This window comes from Bos javanicus, chromosome 29 (genome assembly GCF_032452875.1).
Source record: "Bos javanicus breed banteng chromosome 29, ARS-OSU_banteng_1.0, whole genome shotgun sequence".
Classification (NCBI taxonomy): domain Eukaryota; kingdom Metazoa; phylum Chordata; class Mammalia; order Artiodactyla; family Bovidae; genus Bos; species Bos javanicus.
The window spans coordinates 9,419,064-9,442,251 of record NC_083896.1 but is presented as its reverse complement, the minus strand read 5'-3'; the positions used below and the strand labels follow the sequence as shown (position 1 = coordinate 9,442,251).

General features: G+C 38.8%; 1 protein-coding gene across 1 annotated transcript in view; it reads left to right on the top strand.

Annotated features, from left to right (window-relative positions):
- The first annotated feature begins 3,946 nt into the window (after window positions 1-3,946).
- HIKESHI (heat shock protein nuclear import factor hikeshi) overlaps window positions 3,947-23,188 on the top strand; it is a 37,818-nt gene continuing 18,576 nt past the window's right edge. The window contains exons 1-2 of the mRNA XM_061406033.1: window positions 3,947-4,211; window positions 6,378-6,615. Of these exons, the coding sequence (XP_061262017.1) occupies window positions 4,182-4,211; window positions 6,378-6,615 (268 nt within the window). The 5' untranslated portion in view covers window positions 3,947-4,181. The remainder of the gene's footprint in view (window positions 4,212-6,377; window positions 6,616-23,188) is intronic.

The following is a 23,188-nucleotide window of genomic DNA, read 5'->3' as shown; positions in this document are numbered from 1 at the left end:
AGAGAAGAAACTTTCCTTAGAAGAAGAGAAAAATATTTTTGCTCTTGAAATCAGAATTCATTGTCCTCATTCTTAGAAGTATGGAAACCTATCACCTAAAAAGATAAATTACTTCATCCCTAGGCTAGTTAATGGAAAAGGTAAAACCAGAATTCAGTTCCCGACTCCCTCTCCAACACTCAATTATGATTTTGTTCTTGGTCCATAGAAGCACATGTAGTCTGAAAGCTGATAGGTACCTTTGAGGTTCTAGGTCAGTTTTCCCAAGTTTTCTATGAATCTCCTTAACAATATAAGCGGATATCAGCATTGGTTAAAATATCAATGTGAATGGGAGAATTCACTATCCCATGCCTGCCTATTCTTATCTCAGAGAGTTCTGGTTATTGGAAAGATTTTTTTTTCCCTCTGAAACACATTTCTTCACTTCCATACACTGCATCTACTTCTTCTCTCTTTAGTTACTAAGGACTGTTGTATTTAAAAAACAAGGGACTTCCCTGGTGGTTTAGTGGTTAAGACTCAGTGCCTCCATTCGAGGGGGCGTGGCTTCCACCCCTGGTCCAGGAACTAAGATACCCACAGGCTGCGCAGTTGTGACCAAAACATAACAAATAAAAATAATATAATATGGTGAACAGAAGGCTGATTTCATAGTCTGGAGAAAGGATACTAAACTCATTGCCTCTAATTCTTTGTCCAACCCAGAAGTAGACAGTTCACCAGCAAAATGGAGAAAAAGCTCAAATCCCAGATAACAAAGGTTGGGCCAATTAATAAACAGCAACTGTAGTTTACAAAAATCTAACTAGCTCTCAATCAATTAGATAAGATTGTCATGTACGAGAAGGAATGACTAATTACAGGTGAGTCATAGAAAGATTTCTGAAGAAAATATTTGAGCCAATTGGAAGGGTCCGTAAGAAATTTCCAAGGAAGTATTATAAAACAAGTCACATAAGCACATAAAGGTTAAAAACTACGAGTGGTTAAGAGAATCAAAATACACAGAATACATAGTTACAGTATGTAAAAGAAAAAACCTGGTCTCCTTCCATGCTTCTTCTTTACTTTCACACTACGACCACACTGTTTTTCCTACATCAGGCAGTTCTGTGACACCAGCTCAGTCCTACCATTCAACCCAATCCTGACACACCTGGAGACAGTATCACATCCCACAGGTAAGGGCTCAGCCCCTCAGGCCCCCCCTTCAGATGCCAATCACAAGTAGTTAGTCCCAGGTTACCCACAACTTCTGTTCAACATGGCTACAAAAAAAAAAAAAAGGTTTCCATACCTTCCTCCCCTTGAATTTGATTATTGACTGGAACAACTCACAGAACTCAGGGAAACACTACTTACATTTACCAATTTACTAACAGGTATGATAAAGAATAAAGATGAACGGCCAGGTGAGTAGATGCCTAAGGCAAGGTTTAGGAGTACAGGATCTTCTGTCCTGGTGGAGTTGGGGTATATATAGCATCCTGGTACATGGACATATTCATCAACCTGGAAGTTCTCCAAACACCATACTACTGGAATTTTATGGGGGCTTCCTCATGTAAGCATGATCCATTAATTCCATTTCCAAACCCTCTCCCCTTTCTATAGAATGGGGGGAGGGGCTGAAAATTCCAAGCTTCTAATGAGGGTTCATGTTTCTGGTGATGAACCACAATCTAAGAGCCACCCAGGAACCTACCCAGAGTTCCTCATTAGAAAAAAAGATGCTCCTAGCACTCATTACTTGGGAATTATAGGAGCCCTGTGTAGGAAACATAAGGTAGAGACCAATATATTAATTTATTATTTCAAAGGGTACAAGATGGATATGAATGCATGAAAAATTAAGAAAAGTAATAACTGATTTTGGATGTGGTGCTTGAGAAGACTCTTTAGAGTCCCTTGGACCAGAAGATCAAACTAGTCAATCCTAAAGGAAATCAACCCTGAATATTCATTGGAAGGACTGATGCTGAGGCTGAGGCTCCAATACTTTGGCCACCTGATGCAAAGAGCTGATTCACTGGAAAAGACCCTGATGCTGGAAAAGACTGAGGGGGGGGGGTGACAGAGGATGTGGTGGTTGGATGGCATCACCCACTCAAGGAACATGGGTGTGAACAAACTCTGGAAGATAGAGAAGGACAGCGAAGCATGGCATGCTGCAGTTCATGGGACTGCAAAGAGTCAGACACAACTTGGCAACTGAACAACAACAAATAATCTGGCTACTACTTTACATGTAATAACGTTTATAAGAACCTTATTACTATCTCATTCTATACATGGTGAAAAGGAGGAAAAGGTAGTGTTAGGTTAGCTGGCCTAAGATTATAAACTAATTAATGACAGAGATGGGCTCTGAGTCCAGGCAGTTTGTCTGCCACTCATGAAATAGTCTCATATGAATGGCCTTCTTATTCTGAAGATTCTGGGACTTCTTAGGCAGAAAGCTGGAGACACTGGTAGAAAGATCCTCTTCTATCTATTAATCTTTGGCTTGGCTATTCAAAGAAGTATCTGAGACAGACAGATGGTCCAAGTCTATGGTGCTGGAGTGGAGACCAGAGGACTACTGTTCAAATACTCTGATCCTCCACATACAAACCTGGGATAAACGTGCTGGTTCCTGGTGGACTAAGCTCAGATATTTCAAGTTGAGCAGAGACCTTCACAAAGGGGATACCTTATCTCCCTATTGGAGAGGAAAGGGAACTGAAGTTTTGAAACACAGAACAGTACTGGTGGCAGTCAGTACTTGACACCGGTTCTTCTGGCTGTGAACCTTTTCTGCAAATTCACAGACAAAACAAGACACGACATTTTACAACAAAACAGCCTTTAGTGAAGTACTGCCAAGTTCTAAGGGCTTAAACTCATTTAACCCTCACAGCAATCCCAGGAGACAGACACAATTATTCTTATTTTACACAGATGCCATTAAAGTACAAGGATATTACTATACAACTTGCTTACAATTTTTTTTTTACAGCAAATAAATGGAGAAGCCAAGTGAAGTTGTAAAGAACTACAAAAAAAAAATGTCAATAAGTACAAAACAGCTGATTAAAAATCAGTAATTTTCAGCTAACATATAGCAGAAAGCTTTATCAAGAGGTTGCCAACAATGGTCCTTCTAGTCAAAGCTATGGTTTTTCCAGTAGTCATGCATGGATGTGAGAGTTGGACTATAAAGAAAGCTGAGCGCCGAAGAATTAATGCTTTTGAACTGTGGTGCTGGAGAAGACTCTTGAGAGTCCCTTGGACTGCAAGGAGATCCAACCAGACCATCCTAAAAGAAATCAGTCCTGAATATTCATTGGAAGGACTGATGCTGAAGCTGAAACTCCAATACTTTGGCCACTTGATGCGAAGAACTGACGCACTGGAAAAAACCCTGATGCTGGGAAAGACTGAAGGTGGGAGGAGAAGGGGATGACAGAGGATGAGATGGTTGGACGGCATCACTGACTCAATGGACGAGTCTGAGTAAGCTCCAGGAGTTGGTGATGGACAGGGAGACCTGGCATGCTGCAGTCCATGGGGTCGCAAAGAGTCGGACACGACTGAGCAACTGAACTGACTGACTGACTGATAGCAGAAAGAAACTCGGATTTGAATCAGGACTTGGATTTAAATTCCGTCCCTGAGTGCTGTGTGAAGATTTGGGGCTGGTCACTCTGGGCAATTTCCTCGCCCACAAAATGCAGATAATAATAACCAACTCACACGGTTTTTGAAAAGATCCAGAGAAATGATTGTAAAAGCGCAATGTAATCGCTGAAATGTAACACAAACGTGAGCAACACCTCCAGCCTGCTTTGAAACCGCTCATTTGAGTGCGGACCATCAATCCAAAGGGCAAATACCGCGCGCCCCCTTCCCGGAAGCCGACGCAGGGCTTCCTGGGACTTGTAGTCTTAGCCGGAACCGGCCCACCTGTCTAAAGCCCCGGAAGTACTCGTCGTCTGAGAGGCACTGGTTAGGAAACTGGGGGTTAGAGGTCGCGGAGGCAGAAGGCGTTCCTGCCCCTGTCCTCGTCACTATGTAGCTGAGGGGCAGGAGGCCTATTCCACGTTCTGGAAGGTTCTTGGGCTCGACCACGGCAGTAGCCCCAGGACTTCTAGTCCTTGGCCTCGGATCCTTGCCGGCCGAGGGGAGTCGCCGCCGCCATGTTCGGCTGCTTGGTGGCGGGCAGGCTGGTGAGGAAAGGGTCGGATGGTCTTAGGAAGGGGGCGACACCCCAAGGGCGAGGCCACTGGGAGTGGGGGTGGGGGTGCGCCGGGTTCGGGGAAGACCCCTTCCATCTGCTTTCCGGCGGAGAGCGTGAGCGTGGAGGCTGGGTTTGCGCCCTTCTTTGCCCCCAGCGCTCTTGACAGTAGTCCCAGTATTCACTGCCTCTTCTTGAGTGTGCCTTACTCTAGGCAGCGCACGCCTTTTGTTCACTGCGCTTCATTTCAGCTTTCTTCGTAGCGCTTTTTTGGCACCCCAAACTTAAGCGGTAACTAGTGAGGTGGTGCTTCTCGTTTTCTTTTGCAGTTGAGGAACTTAAGCTCAGTTGGCAGTATAAATACTCGCCTGAGCTCAGAAAGGGAATTCGAGGTAAATTTGATCTAGCCGGTAGTGTCCAGCCTGTCGAAGGTTAAGATGTTCGGTCAGTGTTTAACTTCTGGGTCCCTTTGGAAGGGTTCTAATAAAAATAGGGTTAACGTAATTTGAAGTTGCTTGGTAGAAATTCGTGAAACTTAATCGGGAGCCGTGCCAGTGATGACTCCAAAATGATGTGAGCAGCGAGTTTCCTTATTGCGTAAAAAAGAGATTGCAAAACAAAAAAAGAGAGAGAGAGAGAGATTGCCTTCCTTGATGAATTGTTAGGTAAATAAGATAAGTACCTGGAATTGTTGAGGAATAATCTGGAGGGTGAATCTTGCTTGCCTTCGTAGAAACCATTCAGATTCATTTCAGACCTGATTATTTTTTCACCAAGAGTTCTTTTTATGTTTTCTCCCTGCTTTGTTAAATGTTGCAGTTTCTTTGTTAAGTTTTTCATCAATTCGTTTTAAACAATGTAGACTGTACACAGTGTAAGGAACTAGAGAGAGAAATTGGACCTGGCTATCCTCAGAAAATTTGTCTGTCCCTTAAATGGCTGAGAGGTGCCTTTTGGCGCTGGTAGGAGATAACACTGGTGAAAAGTTTGGATTGCATCTGCCCTTGATAGGAAAAATGACCAGCCCACCCGCGGAATCTGAGGATGAATTTCATTAATGAATGACCTTTAAAATGTGTGTGATTTTTCCTGAAGAATAGAAAGGCCCCATGGAATTCGTGTTGTTAACTAATTTGCAGGGAATTTAGTTACCGCAGTGCCTTTGTCTATTTACTTATTACCTCATCTCTGTAATGGATATCCAGGAGGGGTTCGTTGATGGCAACGTTTTTTCACAGCGTTTGACTCTTAATTCTGCAGTATTTGAACATGTTAATCGAAATAAAGGGTAAAGAGACCTAGAGTACCTCAGCACTTAACAATATTATTCTTTTACTAAAAAAGTCCATCTAATCTAAAATTAGGAAGTCAATTTTCTTTCCTTGAAAACTTTTCTTAAGTAAAAGAGGTCCTTTTTTTTTTACCTCGGGTTGAGGATTAGACTGTCATAATACATATTTACAGAATGTCTGGTGCTTTTGACAGAGTTGGCATTAAGAAATGTTTATTTTGCTTGAGGATTTGTACGTACCATAATTTTACATGCCTTTAAGATTGTGTGCATGCCAAAAACTGATAAAATTGAATTTAATACTAATATGGGCAGTTTGGTTTATGTTCTTTCTTCCTTTGTTTTATTCTCCGTATTTGAACTGAAGGTTAGTAATTTGGGGGTTACAAATATATTTTAGTGAGTAGGCAAAATGACAAATAGGGAATCTGCAAATAATGAGAATTGACAGTAACTACTTATGGATTGCTTACTCATTTTAATTACCTGGAGTTTCTTTACCTTCAAACTAGAAGATAAGGCTTTCATGGTGTGGTGTTTCATTTTTATAACATTTTGAAGCTGTAGTGATTTATTATTTAAATATAGTCTTTCCTGGGCTCTTCTCAAATAATTTAGTCATGTTTTTAAAAGATTGCATTCATTAAATCATTTTAAGCCTAGATATATATTTTTAGGTTTTCTATTAAAGTTAGCACTCTCTGGTGTATTTGGTAATTCCATAATTAGAGTATCAGATTCACCCAGTGTTAGGCTTGGCATGATGACAGTAGTCAACTGTATCTTTTAACAGGGCTTACAGCAACACTAAAAGGGCTATAGTAACTTATCAAACTATTGAACTAAGGTGAGTTTCTTATTTTCTAGGTGCAAACAGCTGCACAGCAAGTGGCAGAGGATAAATTTGTTTTTGACTTGCCTGATTATGAAAATATCAACCATGTGGTGGTTTTTATGCTGGGAACAGTCCCATTTCCTGAAGGAATGGGAGGCTCTGTCTACTTTTCCTATCCTGATTCTAATGGAATGCCAGTATGGCAACTCCTAGGATTTGTCACGAATGGGAAACCAAGTGCCATCTTCAAAATTTCAGGTCTTAAATCTGGTAAGAATAATATATTAAAGTAGTTGCATAGTTAAACTTTTTTCTTAAATAGCATAGCATAGAATATGGCTTTTTTCACTTTTCATTATATTTTTCTGATTGCTAAAGTAATACGTAACATTGTTTTAAAAAAAATCAGATGATACACATTTGAAAAATGGTAAGTGAAGGGACCTCATACTCCCATCCTGTGCCCCTGGAGAGAACCAGTCACTGTGATTCTCTTTATATGGTGTATACCTTTATAAAGAGATATTTTTGAGTGAGAGGGTGTTTAATGAATAATGAGAGGAATGTTCTCAAATTTGTAGTATATATACATCAGTGTTTAAACAGGTAAACCGAGTAGACTTGTGTAGGAAGTACGAGAGTCCTTTTTTTCTATGAAGATTTTTGAATTCTTAGGTTTGATTACCCCTTCAGTGTTGTGTTGGTTTTATTGACATTGCAGATGCTAGATCTTAGAGGGACAAATCTTGTTTACATGCTTGAGGTATTTTGTGTAGAAACTGAAAATAGAACTAGGTACATTTACTCCCAATGGATGTCTGGTTCCTTTGAAAGTCTAGATGAAAAGAAACATGGAAAGTCTTAGATTATAAATATATCTTCTCTTAGAAATAGTCTGTAGAGTCTAAGGAAAAGTCGTATTTTAGACAACATGTTTGGACCATTATTTAGACGGTTGAAAAGTAGTTGTGTATGTTTGTATAAAGTGCTTAGAGAATCGGTAAAGGGAGCAACCAAGTAGGCAACCCTTAGTAGGTTGGGGAAAATTTCTGGGCGGAGGTGATATTAAACCCTTTGACAAGATGAGTAGGTGTTTGTCAGGCCTATGAGAGGCCTGTTGGGCATTCTTTTCTAGGTGGAGGTAATATGGATATAATGATAAAAGTTTGAAATCGTGGTGTGCTCAGAATGGCACAAGGCATGGGGCATAGGATGCAGGCATGGGTCATGAAAGGCTGAAAAGCTTTTGAATCACACTGACTCATTTGAATTTAATAGGTTAGAAAGGCTGAAAAGCTTTTGAATCACACTGACTCATTTGAATTTAATAGGTTAGCGAGTTTTAACATGCTTTGATCACAGACCTATTGGATAGTGTCAAAAAAGTGTGTAATATAAGCATAGTGAAACACTAAAAAAATTGCATGTACTCTGAAGCCCATGTTTCTCTCCCTCATAAAGACTTGTCCCTGTAGTTGTAGAGGAGCCAGTGAACAATTGAGTAGGAGAATGATAGGGTCAAATTCTGTTTTTACCTTGAGGACTGTGAATAATGAACTGGAGCATTTCTGGTCAGATAATGAACTGTTAGCTGCTGTTATTTATTTAGTTGGATTTCTGTGGGGAGAAATGGGAAAGGGTAATATTTACAGCTAAACATGGTTTAGATTGATGGTAAAGACTAACCTCTAGATTTAAGAAACAATGAATTCCTGCAGTCCTTCTGAGTAGGGGTTCCTTGAGATAATTATTCCTAATCCCTAAGGAAGTGGTTCTTAACATGATTCCCCTACCAGCAGCATCAGCCTGTAAACTTGTTGAAAATGGGGATACGTGATAGGACCCCAGACACACCGAATTAGAAGACTTGGCTGGAGTCCAAGTTTTTCAGTAGGTTTCCAAGGTGTTTCTGTTGCCTTCTAAAGTTTGACAGTCATTGTCCTAGGACATCCATTGTATGTAGTAAATTAATGCCTCTTATAATGTGGTATTGGTTCTGAAAACTCTTTGGGAAAATTAAGAAAATGGTCATTCTAAAATCACTTACTGTGACTGTGCATAAAAATAGACACTCTATAAGTAAGAAAAAATATGGACAACCTAGTACTCTGTAGTGAAATCACTGGATGGTAAATATATAGAGAAACTAATAAAGGAACCAGAGAGAGAAGACAAGTCACTTGTAACTGAACAGCAGTTAGTTTAGCAGATTTATCAACAGCATGAATGAAGGTAAAAGTTCTCTAGATTAGTATTTCAAAGTGCCAAGGAAAAATGACATAACCCTCATTGGTTATTGTTATTGTACAGTGAAGGAGAAATGAACGTTTTCAGGTGGAGATGGAGAGTTTGCTACTGACAGACCATTGCTGAAAGAAGTGCTGTAGGTAGTTGAACTTTGATGGAAGGGAACTTTGATGGAAGGAATCCAGAATGTAGAAGAGGATGAAAGACTCAAAGTTAGCAGAGAAATTGGTAAGCATAGACAAATTGGGACAGTTTGATTATATGAAACAATACAGTAAATAAATGCATAAGAATTGAAGGAGGTAGTAGTCTGAGTAAGCTTTCTGAGGTGCTGTTGTTTAGAAAGAGTAATAAAATTGATTCTACTTTTAAGTAGTTCTGTTAAAATTGTAAGGAAAACTTAAAAAAAGGAAAGAAAAAGAAAATGCATCGTATTGAAAACAAAGCTGTGGAAATAATTTCATATATATCAGTTATCAAAATAAATGTAAACAGAATAAACTTACCAGAGAAAGCATGGAGACTCTGGGATGGGATTTCTTTTAAAGACAGCAAACAAATAATTATAGTGATGTTTATCAATAATGCATCTAAAATATTCTAATGCAAGGACCCCCACTCCCCTGAAGCTGTCATAGATGTGTTTAAGAAAAATGAGACTAATACAAAAACATTATCAAGGAATAAGAGGTTCATTCCTTAAGAATGAGATCATCACTAGGAAGGCTTAAATATTTCTAGGAAAAAGTAAATGTCATGAATTTGTGTATAATATAAAAGACAACCTCAAATATAGAGAACTTTATAATCGGTATTTTTAACACACTTCTCAATACATCAAGTAAAATAGTAAGGAATGAAAATTTGAATGAAGAATTAACAATCTTGGGATGCTATAGAACCCTGAAACTAATAATTAGATCATACACATTTTTTAAGTACACAGAACATTTATGAAATTTGACCTTATAGCAAGTCATGAAGCAAGTTGTAGCTAATGGGAGATTATCACTGTGCAGCCCACAGTGCAGTCTAATTACAAATCAAAAGATAAAGCATTGTCGTGTTTAGAAATTTAAAAATATTTTAAAGTAATTAGGTGGGTTGCAGAAGAAATAACTGTGGAAATTAAACTTCTACAGTCAGTCAGTCGCTCTGTTGTGTCCAACTCTTTGCGACTCCATGGACTGTAGCACGCCAGGCCTCTACAGAATAAAACATCACATCCCTTGTGGCTCAGCTGGTGAATAATCCACCTGCAATGTGGGAGACCTGGGTTCAGTCTCTGGGTTGGGAAAATCCACTGGAGAAGGGAACCGCTACCCACTCCAGTATTCTGGCCTGGAGAATTCCACGGACTGTATAGTCCATGGGGTCGCAAAGAGTCGGACACAACTGGACGAGTCCTTCTTCTTCAAGGTAATACTGAAGAGATTAACTTATAGGCTTAAGTGATAATATTTGAAAAGAAACGGAAATGAGTGGGCTAAGTGTTTAAGCAAACTAAGAAAGTAGATGCAAAAATGATAGTGCTAAAGAATAGAAATTAATAACAGAAAGCAAAGGAACAGTGGAGGGACTTAATGAAATACAAATCGGATCCTTTGAAAAGACAAATGAGCTACTGAAAGGTATATTTAGGGAAAAACACACAGTGTTTTTGAAAATGGAGACGTAACTATAATACAGTTTAGTAAAATTTACAAGAAATTTTATGCCAGTACATTTGAGAACAGTAAAGGAACATATAAAATTGGCTATATTCTAGAAAAATACACTAAACTGACTCAAATTTAAATCATGATGAGATAAAATATCAAAAAAAATTAAAATGAGCAATTAAAAATATACCTTTCCCTTCTACATACCACTATCAGACTGAAAGGGTTAAAAAGTTCAGTTACACCTTTATGAAACAGATTGTTTATATCTTATGTGTTAGAGAACAGGAGAAGAGGCAGTTACCCAGTTTAGATTTTGAAGCTAATAAAACCGCTTTATCAAAAAGGACAAGGAAAATATGAAAGAGGAAATTTGGCCTAAGCCAGTTTATTTATTTGGATATTTATATCTATGTACATATGAAAGTCACAAAGTGAATTCAATAAGGTATCTTTATTTTTAAAACTTGTCATTATGGCACATTTAAGATGTATAAAAACACTTCAGTATTCTTGCCAGGAGAATCCCGTGGACAGAGAAGCCTGGCGGGCTACAGTCTGGGGGGGTGCAAAGTGTTGGATATGACTGAGTGCACACACAGTTCAGCTAACCTGCATATATTTAAAGTGTACCTTTTGATCAATTTTGATATATGTTTACACCTGTAAAACCATTACCACAATCAAGATAATGAATATATCCATCACCCCTAAAAGTTTCCTAGTGCTCCTTTGTAATCTCCTCTCCTATCTCCCCTTCTACCCCAGGAAACTACTGATCTGCTTTCTGTCACTGTAATGTTTCATTTTCTAGAGTTTTCTTTCAGTCAGGACAAAGACTTTTTCAGTCATCCACATTGTAGAGTAACTCATCACAATAGTAATTCGTTGCTATTTATTGCTGGGTAGTTGTCTGGTATACCACCATTGTGTATCCATTCACTTGTTGATGGACATTTGGATTGTTTCAGTTTTTGGCTTATAAAAGTAAAACTGCTGTGAACATTTGTGTGTAAGTCTGTATGGACATATGGTTTCATTTCTGTTAGCCAGGTAGCTCAGTGGTAAAGAATCTGCCTGCCAGTGCAGGAGATGCAAGAGGTGCAGGTTCGATCCCTGGGTCAGTAAGATCCCTTGGAATAGGAAAGGCAACCCACTCTGATATTCTTGACTGGAGAATTCCATGGAGAGAGGAGCCTGGTGGGCTACAGTCCATGGGGTGGTGAAGAGTTGGACACAACTGAGCGTGTACACACAATACAATACAGATAAATACCTAGGAGTGGAATGACTGGATCATAGGGTACTTCTGTGCTAACTTTTTAAGAAACTGCCAGATTATTTTGCAGCATGATTACTGTTTTACATTTCAGTCTGTAGTGTTTGAAAGTTCTGGTTCCTCCCTGGCCTTGTCCACACATGATCAGTGTTAGGCCTTCTATTTTTTCAGGCTCCAAAATCACTGCAGATGGTGATTGCAGCCATGAAATTAAAAGACACTTACTCCTTGGAAGCAAAGTTATGACCAACCTAGATAGCATATTCAAAAGCAGAGACATTACTTTGCCAACAAAGGTGCATCTAGTCAAGGCTATGGTTTTTCCTGTGGTCATGTATGGATGTGAGAGTTGGACTGTGAAGAAGGCTGAGCACCGAAGAATTGATGCTTTTGAACTGTGGTGCTGGAGAAGACTCTTGAGAGTCCCTTGGACTGCAAGGAGATCCAACCAGTCCATTCTAAAGGAGATCAGTCCTGGGTGTTCATTGGAAGGACTGATGCTGAAGCTGAAAGTCCAATGCTTTGGCCACCTTATGCGAAGAGTTGACTCATTGGAAAAGACTGATTCTGGGAGGGATTGGGGGCCGGAGGAGAAGGGGACGACAGAGGATGAGATGGCTGGATGGCATCACCAACTCGATGGTCATGAGTTTGGGTGAACTCCGGGAGTTGGTGATGGACAGGGAGGCCTGGAGTGCTGCGATTCATGAGGTCGCAAAGAATCAGACACAACTGAGCGACTGAACTGAACTGAGCTGAATAGTTGTATAATGGTATCCCATTAGGTTTTAAGTTTGCATTTCCTTGATGACTAGTGATATGAGCATTTTTTCAAGTGCTTATTTGCTGTCTCTGTATCTTCCTTTTTTTTTTTTTTTTTAATTTTTTTGGCGTTTGAACCTTACTTTTAATTAGTGAATATAAGGAAAATAATACAAGTGTTATTCATGGAAGAACCCTCATTTCAATACCAGCTTTCAGTAAGTCCACAAATCTAAGATATTCACCTTTCTCATGTTATATCCCTTTAAAGATACTCTTTGTCATCATCATTTAGTCACTAAATCATGCCTGACTCCTTGTGACTCCATGGACTGCAGTCCACCAGGCTCCTGCATCCATGTATTTCTCCAGGCAAGAACACTGGAGTGGCTGCCACCTCCTTCTCCAAAAGATGCTCTTATGGGTGGATATATATTTATAATTGTTATATCTTCTTCTTGGATTGATCCTTTGATCATTATGTAGTGACCTTCTTTGTCTCTTTTCACAGCCTTTGTTTTAAAGTCTAATTTATCTGATACGAGTATTGTGACTCCTGCTTTCTTCTCTGTATCTTCCTTGAAGTGTTTGTTCAAATCTGTTTTTGTTTTTTTATAGATGGGGTTGTTTTCATATTATTGAGTTTTGAGAGTTCTGTGTATATTCTTGACACAAGTTATTTATGAGATGTGATTTGAAATTTTTTTTCTGGTTTTTGGTTTGTCTCTTTACAGCATAAGTTGATGGGTTTTTTTGTTTTTGTTTTGTTTACAGATATCTTATTTAATGATTTGTTCCTTTGCATCTTTTTAAAAAATTTACTTGATTGATTTACATAGAGCATGTTTTTAATTTTGGTAAAGTTAGTTTTTTCAATTTTTTCTGTTCTGGATTGTGGTTTTGGTGTTGCCTCTAAGAAATCTTTGCCTAATGTGAGGTTATAAAAATTTTGTCCTAGATGTTTTTAGTTTTAGATTTTACATTTATATCTGGGATCCAACTTGAATAAATTTCTGTATGTAGTGCAAAGTACAGATTGAAATTCAATTTTTTTTATTTTGGCAAGTGCATATCTAAGCATTCCAACACCTTTTGTTAAAAAGCGGAAGGAATGACATTTTTCTGCATTCATCTCACTTGGGAGCTCTCAAACTGCTCCATTTTAAGGTAAAGCATAAACTAGTGAATATTTATATTTGTTTGTACAAATATGTATTGATTTAAAAAGGAAAGAGAAATGGAAATAGATACTGTTATATAGTTTGTTTAAACAAATTACTAGTTGGAAAACATGCTAGAAGATTACATGGATACTGGTAAATGTTAATAGTAATAAGCAGCCTAAGTGGAGAAGCAGCTAACTTGGGGTAAGAGAGAGAGAACAGTTTCGGTTTGGGTGTGAAGAGCCTTTGGAACTTGATACGTGTGTGTGTGTTTGTGCATGTGTGTGCGTGCGTGGTCAGTTGTGTACAGCTCTTTATGACCCCAGGGACTGTAGCCTCCCAGGCTCCTTTGTCCATGGGATTTCCCAGGCAAGAATATAGGAGTGGGTTGCCATTTCCTACATGGTAGCAATGCCTTAAACAAGGTGGTGGGTTTTGTTTGTATAGCAATAGGCTAGGAGAAGGCAATGGCACCCCACTCCAGTACTCTTGCCTGGAAAATCCCAAGGACGGAGGAGCCTGATAGGCTGTAGTTCATGGGATCGCTAAGAGTCGGACACGACTAAGTGACTTCACTTTCACTTTTCACTTTCCTGCATTGGAGAAGGAAATGGCAGCCCACTCCAGTGTTCTTGCCTGGAGCATCCCAGGGACGGGGGAGCCTGGTGGGCTGCTGTCTATGGGATCGCACAGAGTCGGACACGACTGAGGTGACTTAGCAGTAGCGGTAGCAGTAGGCTAGTAGTCAACCAACTGTTAACCTTTGCATAGCTGGAAAATGCAGACTTACTTTATACCCAGATTCACACATTGATTAAGGTTAATATTGGCCGTCATCTAGTACACCAGGACCCTTGGTTGTTTTTGAAGACATATTAATTATTAACGGTCAATTGTTGTCACCTTACCCTCACCTCTCTTTGCTCTGTGCCAGCATTTTGAGTTGGAAAGGGATTCAGTGTCTCTTTTTCGTTTATGATCATCACTATATTCCCCGAAGGAGATGCCTTGCGAATAGTGAAAATTGCTTTCTCCTGTCATGCTTTTATTGCCTTCGGCTATCTTTTCCCCTTTTCTCTTGTGACACACAAAAGGTTGAGGGGCAGTGGACATATATTCAGAGATCATAAAAACCCAGACATTTCCTTATTGTGTTATCTCATCCAGTGTAGAGAAAATTCAGCAATCAAAAATTAGTTAATATAATTGCTTTAACCAATTATAGTAATTAGTCAATAGTAATTAGTCAGTGACATTATGATTTCTGTTGTGAAATTAAACAGTCCAAAACACAATCCCAAAATAATACCTAGTCCATTTCAGGAAAATGGATTTATTTCCATTTTGATAATACAAATAGTTCTTTTACTCTCCTGTCTTTTAAAAAATACATTATTTCTCATCATTTCCAGAACTATAACATGGCTTTTGATAGTTTTAGTTATGAAAACAGAATGAAATTTCAAGGCAATATTTGTACTGAGTAAAGCAGAATGTTTTATTAAAGAGAAATAAAACAGCTTAAAATACATAGAGACTTAGTGATTATCATAGTTTCATTGAGTTAGACAAGGCTGTGGTCACTGTGATCAGTTTGGTTAGTTTTCTGTGATTGTGGTTTTCATTCTGTCTGCCCTCTGTTGGAGAAGGATAAGAGGCTTATGGAAGCTTCCTGATGGGAGAGACTGACTGAGGGGGAAACTGGGTCTTGTTCTGATTGGCGGGGCCATGCTCAGTAAATCTTTAATCCAATTTTCTGTTGATGGGTGGGGCTGTGTTCCCTTCCTGTTGTTTGACTTGAGAGCAAACTATGGTGGAGGTAATGAAGATAATGGCAACCTCCTTCAAAAGGTCCCATGCACACACTGCCGCACTCAGCGCCCCCGACCCTGCAGCAGGCCACCGTCGACCCACGCCTCTGCTGGAGACTCCTGGATACACAGGCAAGTCTGGGTCAGTCGTTTGTGAAAAGATCAGTTTTCATTCCAATTGCAAAGAAAGGAAATGCCAAAGAATGTTCAAACTACTGCACAATTGCACTCATCTCACACACTAGCAAAGTAATGCTCAAAATTCTCCAAGCCAGGCTTCAACAATACATGAACTGTGAACTTCAACTTCGAGATGTTCAAGCTGGATTTAGAAAAGGCAGAGGAACCAGAGATCAAATTGCCAACATCTGTTGGATCATCGAAAAAGCAAAGTGAGTTCCAGAGAAACAACTACTTTTGCTTTACTGACTATGCCAAAGCCTTTGACTGTGTGGATCACAACAAGCTGGAAAATTCTTAAAGAGATGGGAATACCAGACCACCTGACCTGTTTCCTGAGAAATCTGTATGCAGGTCAAGAAGGAACAGTTAGAACTGGACATGGAACAACAGACTGGTTCCAACAGTACCGGAAAGGAGTACATCAAAAGGCTGTATATTGTCACCCTGCTTATTTAACTTATTTGCAGAGTACATCATGTGAAATGCTGGGCTGGATGAAGCACAAGCTGGATTCAAGATTGCTGGGAGAAATATCAATCACCTCAGATATGCAGATGACACCACCCTTACGGCAGAAAATGAAGAAGAACTAAAGAGCCTCTTGATGGAAGTGAAAGAGGAGAGTGAAAAAGTTAGCTTAAAACTCAGCATACAGAAAACTAAGATGATGGCACCAGTCCCATCACTTGGCAAATAGATGGGGAAACAATGAAAACAGTGAGAGAAGACTGTTTTCTTGGGCTTCAGAATCACTGCAGATGGTGACTGCAGCCATGAAATGAAAACACACTTGGTCCTTAGAAGAAAAGCTATGACCAACCTAGACAGTATATTAAAAAGCAGAGACATTACTTTGCTGACAAATGTCCATCTAGTCAAGGCTATGGTTTTTCCAGTAGTTGTGTGGACATGAGAGTTGGACGGTAAAGAAAGCTGAGCACCGAAGAATTGATGCTTTTGAACTCTGGTATTGGAGAAGACTCTTGAGAGTCCCTTGGACTGCAAAGAGATCCAACCAATCCATCCTAAAGGAAATCAGTCCTGAATATTCATTGAAAGGACTGATGTTGAAGGTGAAACTCCAATACTTTGGGCACCTGATGTGAAGAACTGACTCATTTGAAAAGACCCAGATGCTGGGAAAGATTGAAGGTAGAAGGAGAAAGGTCCATCAGAGGATGAGATGGTTGGATGGCATCACTGACTAGATGGACATGAGTTTGGGTAAACTCCAGGAGTTGGTGATGGACAGGGAGGCCTGGCGTGCTGCTGTTCATGGGGTCACAAAGAGTCAGACACGACTGAGTGACTGAACTGAACTGAGTGATTATCAGCATTAGACAAATGATAAAATGCTGTGGTGGTTCTTTGCTAGTATGTTTGGAAAAGTACTTTTTGGATGTTTAAAATATTAGAATTCTTAATTTATGCAGAAAAGATTAGACTTTTATATTTGGGAATTGTGTATTACTGCAATTTAAAAATAGGTAGACTTGTAATGGATTTATTTTTTTGAAGCTTTGAGATGCCTTTTATAAACTTTATTACATTGAGCAAATCTAGCTAATTAGCAGAGCAGGGTGGAAGAGAGACTTGATGAAGTAACTTTAGGCAATTGTGATTGAACTGAGAATTTATTAGAGAATCTAGCAGAATTTTTTGGAGTAAGGAGGATAGTTCAAATGAAGCAGATTTCATGTTAAACTTTGGTAGTGTTTGCAGTTCTCTTCTGGATGATGAACAGCTTTCTTAATTTTGCATTGAAAGATTTTGGTTGGAGAATGTGAGGAGCAGAGGGCTCTGTTGAGAGAATTTCGGTGGATAGGGGATCTTAAAACCAGTTACTGTGAGTTTTATTTTGATAGAAGATTCTTTGTGACTCTTGGGTTCTGAAAAGGAGTTTACACAATGAATACATTTTTTAGACTGATGCTGGAACAATCTGAGATAATGATTGAGAATTAGTATGGGACTAAACTCTTAAAATGTAGAAGGGAAGGTTTGATATTAAACGAGAAGAAACTGCCCTTCTTTCTTCTTTCATGGGATCTAGAAATCCTTAAAATAGTAAATAAATAAAAGGCACAAGCTTAGGAAATACAGTTTGGTGGTTAGAGAATTGGGAAAGTTTAAATCAGTCTTGCAATTTTTATCTTTAGATACACTGTGCTTGGTGTTTAGTGTGGAAGAGACATTGAATTAAAAACTTAGTAAAAATTATGAAATACTGGGAGTATTACATAAAGAAATTGTTTGGTTTATAGGAATTATATGCAAACTCAGATCAGCACATAAAAGGGAGTATTGACAAAAATAAAATTTGTGTGGAACTTAGATTTTAAAAAGTAGTTAGCTATAGGCACTATAGGTCTTTTGCTGTATTATAATTTTTAATTATTAAACTTGGGAAGTATACTAGAAATTGCTTTAGACATTTCCATTAAACAAATTACAGAAGAAAAATACTTGCTTTTGTAAAAACTCTGGTGTATATCTACTTCATCCTTAGCACATACACTTCAAATTGATGACTGCTTTCGTTTAGGTCTCCATATCTGTGTGTGAATATTAAAACCACTCCAAGACAGTATTCATAGGAAGCAGATTAGTGACCTGAGATAATTGAAAATGGCTCAGTGGAAGATTAGCCTGGAGCATGAGCTTGAAGCATGACTAGATTTGGTTGGGATGGAAGTGGGAGGATGGGAAGTTGATTGCATAAGGAAGTCAGCAAAGTTATGAAAGCAGTAGTGTACACCACACCTTCAAGTGACAGGAGGAGACTTTTAAAGGTAGCATGATAGACTTCTACTTGGGAAGTCTCAGATGGGGATGCAGTAAGGTTTAAAGGTAAAGTGAGGCTGTTGTGTGATGGTTATACCATGTGGGGTTTCATTTTTTTTTTTCCTCTGGTAGGAAAGTGTTTGAGCAGGAGAATGATATTTTAAAAAATGATGTTTTAGGAAAATCATTGTCTGGGATGGCTTGGAAAATTTTGTTGAGATTAGAGCCAGAGCAGCCAATTAGGAAGATTTTATGATGTTGAAAGAATGAAGGAAAGGGTAACATTGAATATCTGCTCATGCAGTGCATTGTCCTAGGCTTTCATGTGTATTATCTCATTATTCTTTAACAACAACATTTAGAGGTGGATATTATTAGCCTCTGGCTTTCAAGAGACTGGATGTCAGAGAAATTAAATATTTCACTTAGAAATACTGTTAACTTTTAGGCAACAATTGTATGTTATGCAGTACCAAAATAATATTTAACTAATCCACTTTGATTAGTTATGCAGTCCATGGGGTCACAAAGAGTTGGACACGACTGAGCGACTGAACTGAACTGAGTCCTCATTGATGGAAATTTGGATTATTTCCGTTTTTTAAAAATTGTTTATAGCAATGCTACAATCAACATTCTTACATATATTTTTGTACATATTTTTTAGCACTATATTTCTGTAGAAGAAACACCTACAAGTGGAACTGAATTCCTGGATTAAAATGGCGTTTTAAATAAATATGTAGGAGGCCTGGAAAAAGTGTACTGGGTGTGGATAATGGATCATTATTGTCTTGGCGGTTGTTAGAGAATCATAAGAAAGGTAGTTGGTACTACAGAAAACTAATAGAGCATATCCTTGCCAAGTATAATAAAAGAATAAGCCATGGAATTTTAGAATAGAAGGTCCTAGAAATAATTTCATCCAATCCTTAAATTTACTGTTGAGACACTTGAGATCTAGAAAGTTCCAAGAGAGTTTCTAAAATTGAGCAGGGATTAGAATCAAGATACCCAGATTTTTATTCACTATTCTAAATGATATAGATCTTTTCACTTTCCAAAGTAAATTTAAGGAGAAACCTACATTCACATTCCTATGCATTGTTTTATATGTATATATAGTTCATATGTTTATAACTGCTATTTTCTGCCATTTTCACTTAATATTATTTCATGTGGAATTAAATTTTTATGAAACTTTGATGTGCTAAAAAGTATTTACTGCTGAATCTTCTCCTCTCTCTCTTTTTTTAACCCTCCTTTTCCACCAGTCAGGTACTATAGAGTGAGAAACAGACACACACTGGTCTTTAGATGGGCTGAAGTGGAAATACAGGATGAGATTTTCATGTGTTTTAAAACAAAAGATGATATGCATTAAAAGGTTTTCAGAAACATGGATGTGAAGTGTATGGTCCTTTTTTCCCTATTTGTTTAAAATAGTAGTATAGAATTACATTTTGTTGATAGGTTATAGTTTACCTATTTATTGTTTACCTTTTTGGCTTTTTCTTGCCCCTCAAATTACTTTAGATTTCCAGTTATTATTGGTATGCTGTGCTGTGCTTAGTTGCTCAGTTGTGTCCGATTCTTTGCGAGCCCACGGGCTTTAGCCTATATCCTGCCAGGCTCTTCTGTCCATGGGATTCTCCAGACAAGGATACTAGAGTGGGTTGCCATTCCCTCCTCCAGGGAATCTTTGCAATCCAGGGATTGAACCCAGGTCTCCCACATTGCGGGTGGATTCTTTACTGTCTGAGCCACCAGGGAAACCCAAAAATACTGGAGTGGGTGACCTATTCCTTCTCCAGGGAAACTTGCCAACACAGGAATTGAACCAGGGTCTGCTGCATTATAGGTGGATTCTTTACCAGCTGAGCCACTAGGGAAGCCCTTATTACTGATATATAGAAGTACAATTGTTTAAAAAAAAAAAAAAAAAAAAACCAGGCTTTTTTAAAGAGCAGTTTTAGGTTTATAACAAAATTGAGAGGGAGGTACATAGATTGCTCATATACCCCTGCTCCCACACATGCTTAGGTCTGTCCTATTATCAGCATCATTAACCAAAATGCTTTTTTCTTTTAACCTACACTGATGCATCATAATCACCCGAAGTCCACAGTTTACCTTAGAGTTCACTCTTACAGGCTTGGACACATGTTTACGGATATATATCTATAATTATAATGTCATACAGAGTATTTTCACTGCTCTGAAAAATCTTTTGTGCTCTGCCTATGTACCACATTGCCTCACCTCCCCACCGGCAGCCACTGACTTTTGTAAATTGTCTCTAGGTTTGTCTGTTTCAGAATGTCATATAGTTGGCATTATACAAGTGAAATCTTTTCATGCAGATTGGCTTCTTTTGCTTAGTAATAGGCGTTTAAATATAGTTTTTTCATGTCTTTTCATCACTTGATAGCTTATTTTATTTTTAGTGCTAAGTAATACTGCATTAGGGCTTCCCAGGTGGCTAAGTGGTAAATAATCAGCTTGCCAGTGCAGGAGATGCAGGTTCAGTCCCTGGGTGGGGAAGAGCCCCTGGAGGAGTGCATGGAAACCCTCTCCAGTATTCTTGCCTGGAGAATGCCATAGACAGAGGAGCTTGGTGGGCTACAGTCCATGGGGTTGCAAAGAGTCAGACATGACTGAGCACGCATGCGATATTGTCTTGTCTGGATGTACTGTAGTTTATAGTTTCACCTCAGATCAGATCAGATCAGTCGCTCAGTCGTGTCCGACTCTTTGCGACCCCATGAATCGCAGCAGGCCAGGCCTCCCTGTCCATCACCAACTCCCGGAGTTCACTCAGACTCAGGTCCATCGAGTCAGTGATGCCATCCAGCCATCTCATCCTCTGTCGTCCCCTTCTCCTCCGGCCCCCAATCCCTCCCAGCATCAGAGTCTTTTCCAATGAGTTAACTCTTCGCATGAGGTGGCCAAAGTACTGGAGTTTCAGCTTTAGCATCATTCCCTCCAAAGAAATCCTAGGGCTGATCTCTTTCAGAATGGCCTGGTTGGATCTCCTTGCAGTCCAAGGGACTCTCAAGAGTCTTCTCCAACACCACAGTTCAAAAGCATCAATTCTTCGGCGCTCAGCCTTCTTTACAGTCCAACTCTCACATCCATACATGACCACAGGAAAAACCATAGCCTTGACTAGACGAACCTTTGTTGGCAAAGTAATGTCTCTGCTTTTGAATATGCTGTCTAGGTTGGTCATAACTTTCCTTCCAAGGGGTAAGCATCTTTTAATTTCATGGCTGCAGTCACCATCTGTAGTGATTTTGGAGCCCAGAAAAATAAAGTCTGCCACTGTTTCCACTGTTTCCCCATCTATTTCCCATGAAGTGATGGGACCAGATGCCATGATCTTCGTTTTCTGAATGTTGAGCTTTAAGCCAACTTTTTCACTCTCCACTTTCACTTTCATCAAGAGCCTTTTGAGTTCCTCTTCACTTTCTGCCGTAAGGGTGGTATCATCTGCATATCTGAGGTTATTGATATTTCTCCCGGCAATCTTGATTCCAGCTTGTGTTTCTTGCAGTCCAGTGTTTCTCATGATGTACTCTGCATATAAGTTAAATAAACAGGGTGACAATATACAGCCTTGATGAACTCCTTTTCCTATTTGGAACCAGTCTGTTGTTCCATGTCCAGTTCTAACTGTTGCTTCCTGACCTGCATACAAATTTCTCAAGAGGCAGATCAGGTGGTCTAGTATTCCCATCTCTTGAAGAATTTTCCACAGTTTATTGTGCTACTGAATGTTATTTTGATTGCTTTCAAATTTGGGCAGTTATGAACAAAGCTACTGTAAATATTCATGTGTAGATTTTTGTATGTTATTTTGATTGCTTTCAAATTTCGGCAGTTATGAATAAAGCTACTGTAAATATTCATGTGTAGATTTTTGTGTATATAGACATTTTCAACTCCTTTGAATACTAAGAAGCATGAATGCTGGATATTATGGTAAGAGTATGTTTGATTTTGTGAGAAACTGCCGCATTCTCTTCCACGTGGCTGCACCAGTTTTCATTTCCACCAGCAGTATATGAGTGCCTGTTGCTCCACGTACTTGCCAGCATTTGGTGGTGTCATATGATTGGTTGTTTATTGACTTTGTATATTGAAGGATGAAGGAAAGGTTAGCACGTTGAGTATCTTGCTAAAATCCCTTTATTAATAGTTCTGGTTGTATCCTAAAATTTTCAATATAGATGATCGTAACATCAATGAAAAAGACTTTTTACTGCTAACTTTTATGCCTTTTACTTTCTTTTTGTTGGCTATTACATTGTCCAATCCTTTGAACACCATATTGAATAGGAGCAGTAAGAGGGCAGTGGGGCAAGAAAAAGAAAGAAAAGTTGTAACACTCTTCTCTATTCTTCCTCCTTTTGTTTTATGAGTGTCCAAGATTGATAATGAATCGATCCTCTAATCAATATGAAATACCCTGTCTCTCTGGTAATGCTTCTTAAAAAGTCTTCTTAAAGTAATGTCTTAATGTCTACTTTGTCTAAAATTTATAGTTTCTCCAGCTTTCTTAAGATTAGTGTTCACATGCAATTTTTTTCTGTATTTTTATCTTTGACATAAATCTTTGTCTCTTGTAAATAGTATATAGTTAGGCGTGCTTGTTTTTTAGCCTCTTACTATCTCTGCCTTTTAAATAAGGCGGTTAGACCATCAGTACTTAATGTTACTGATATGGTTAGGTTTAAATTTTTATCTGCTAGTTGTTTTTCCTCCTTTTTTGGGAAGGAGGTCTTTTGGATTAAGTATTCTTAAAATTCATATTTCTTCTACTGTTTTTGTTTATACCTTTGTATTTTCTCAGTGGTTCCTCTAGGAATTATGATACGTGTTGTTAACTTTTGACACTGTACCATGAGTTAATACTGACAAAATAAAATCTGTATTTGACAACTCTGAACC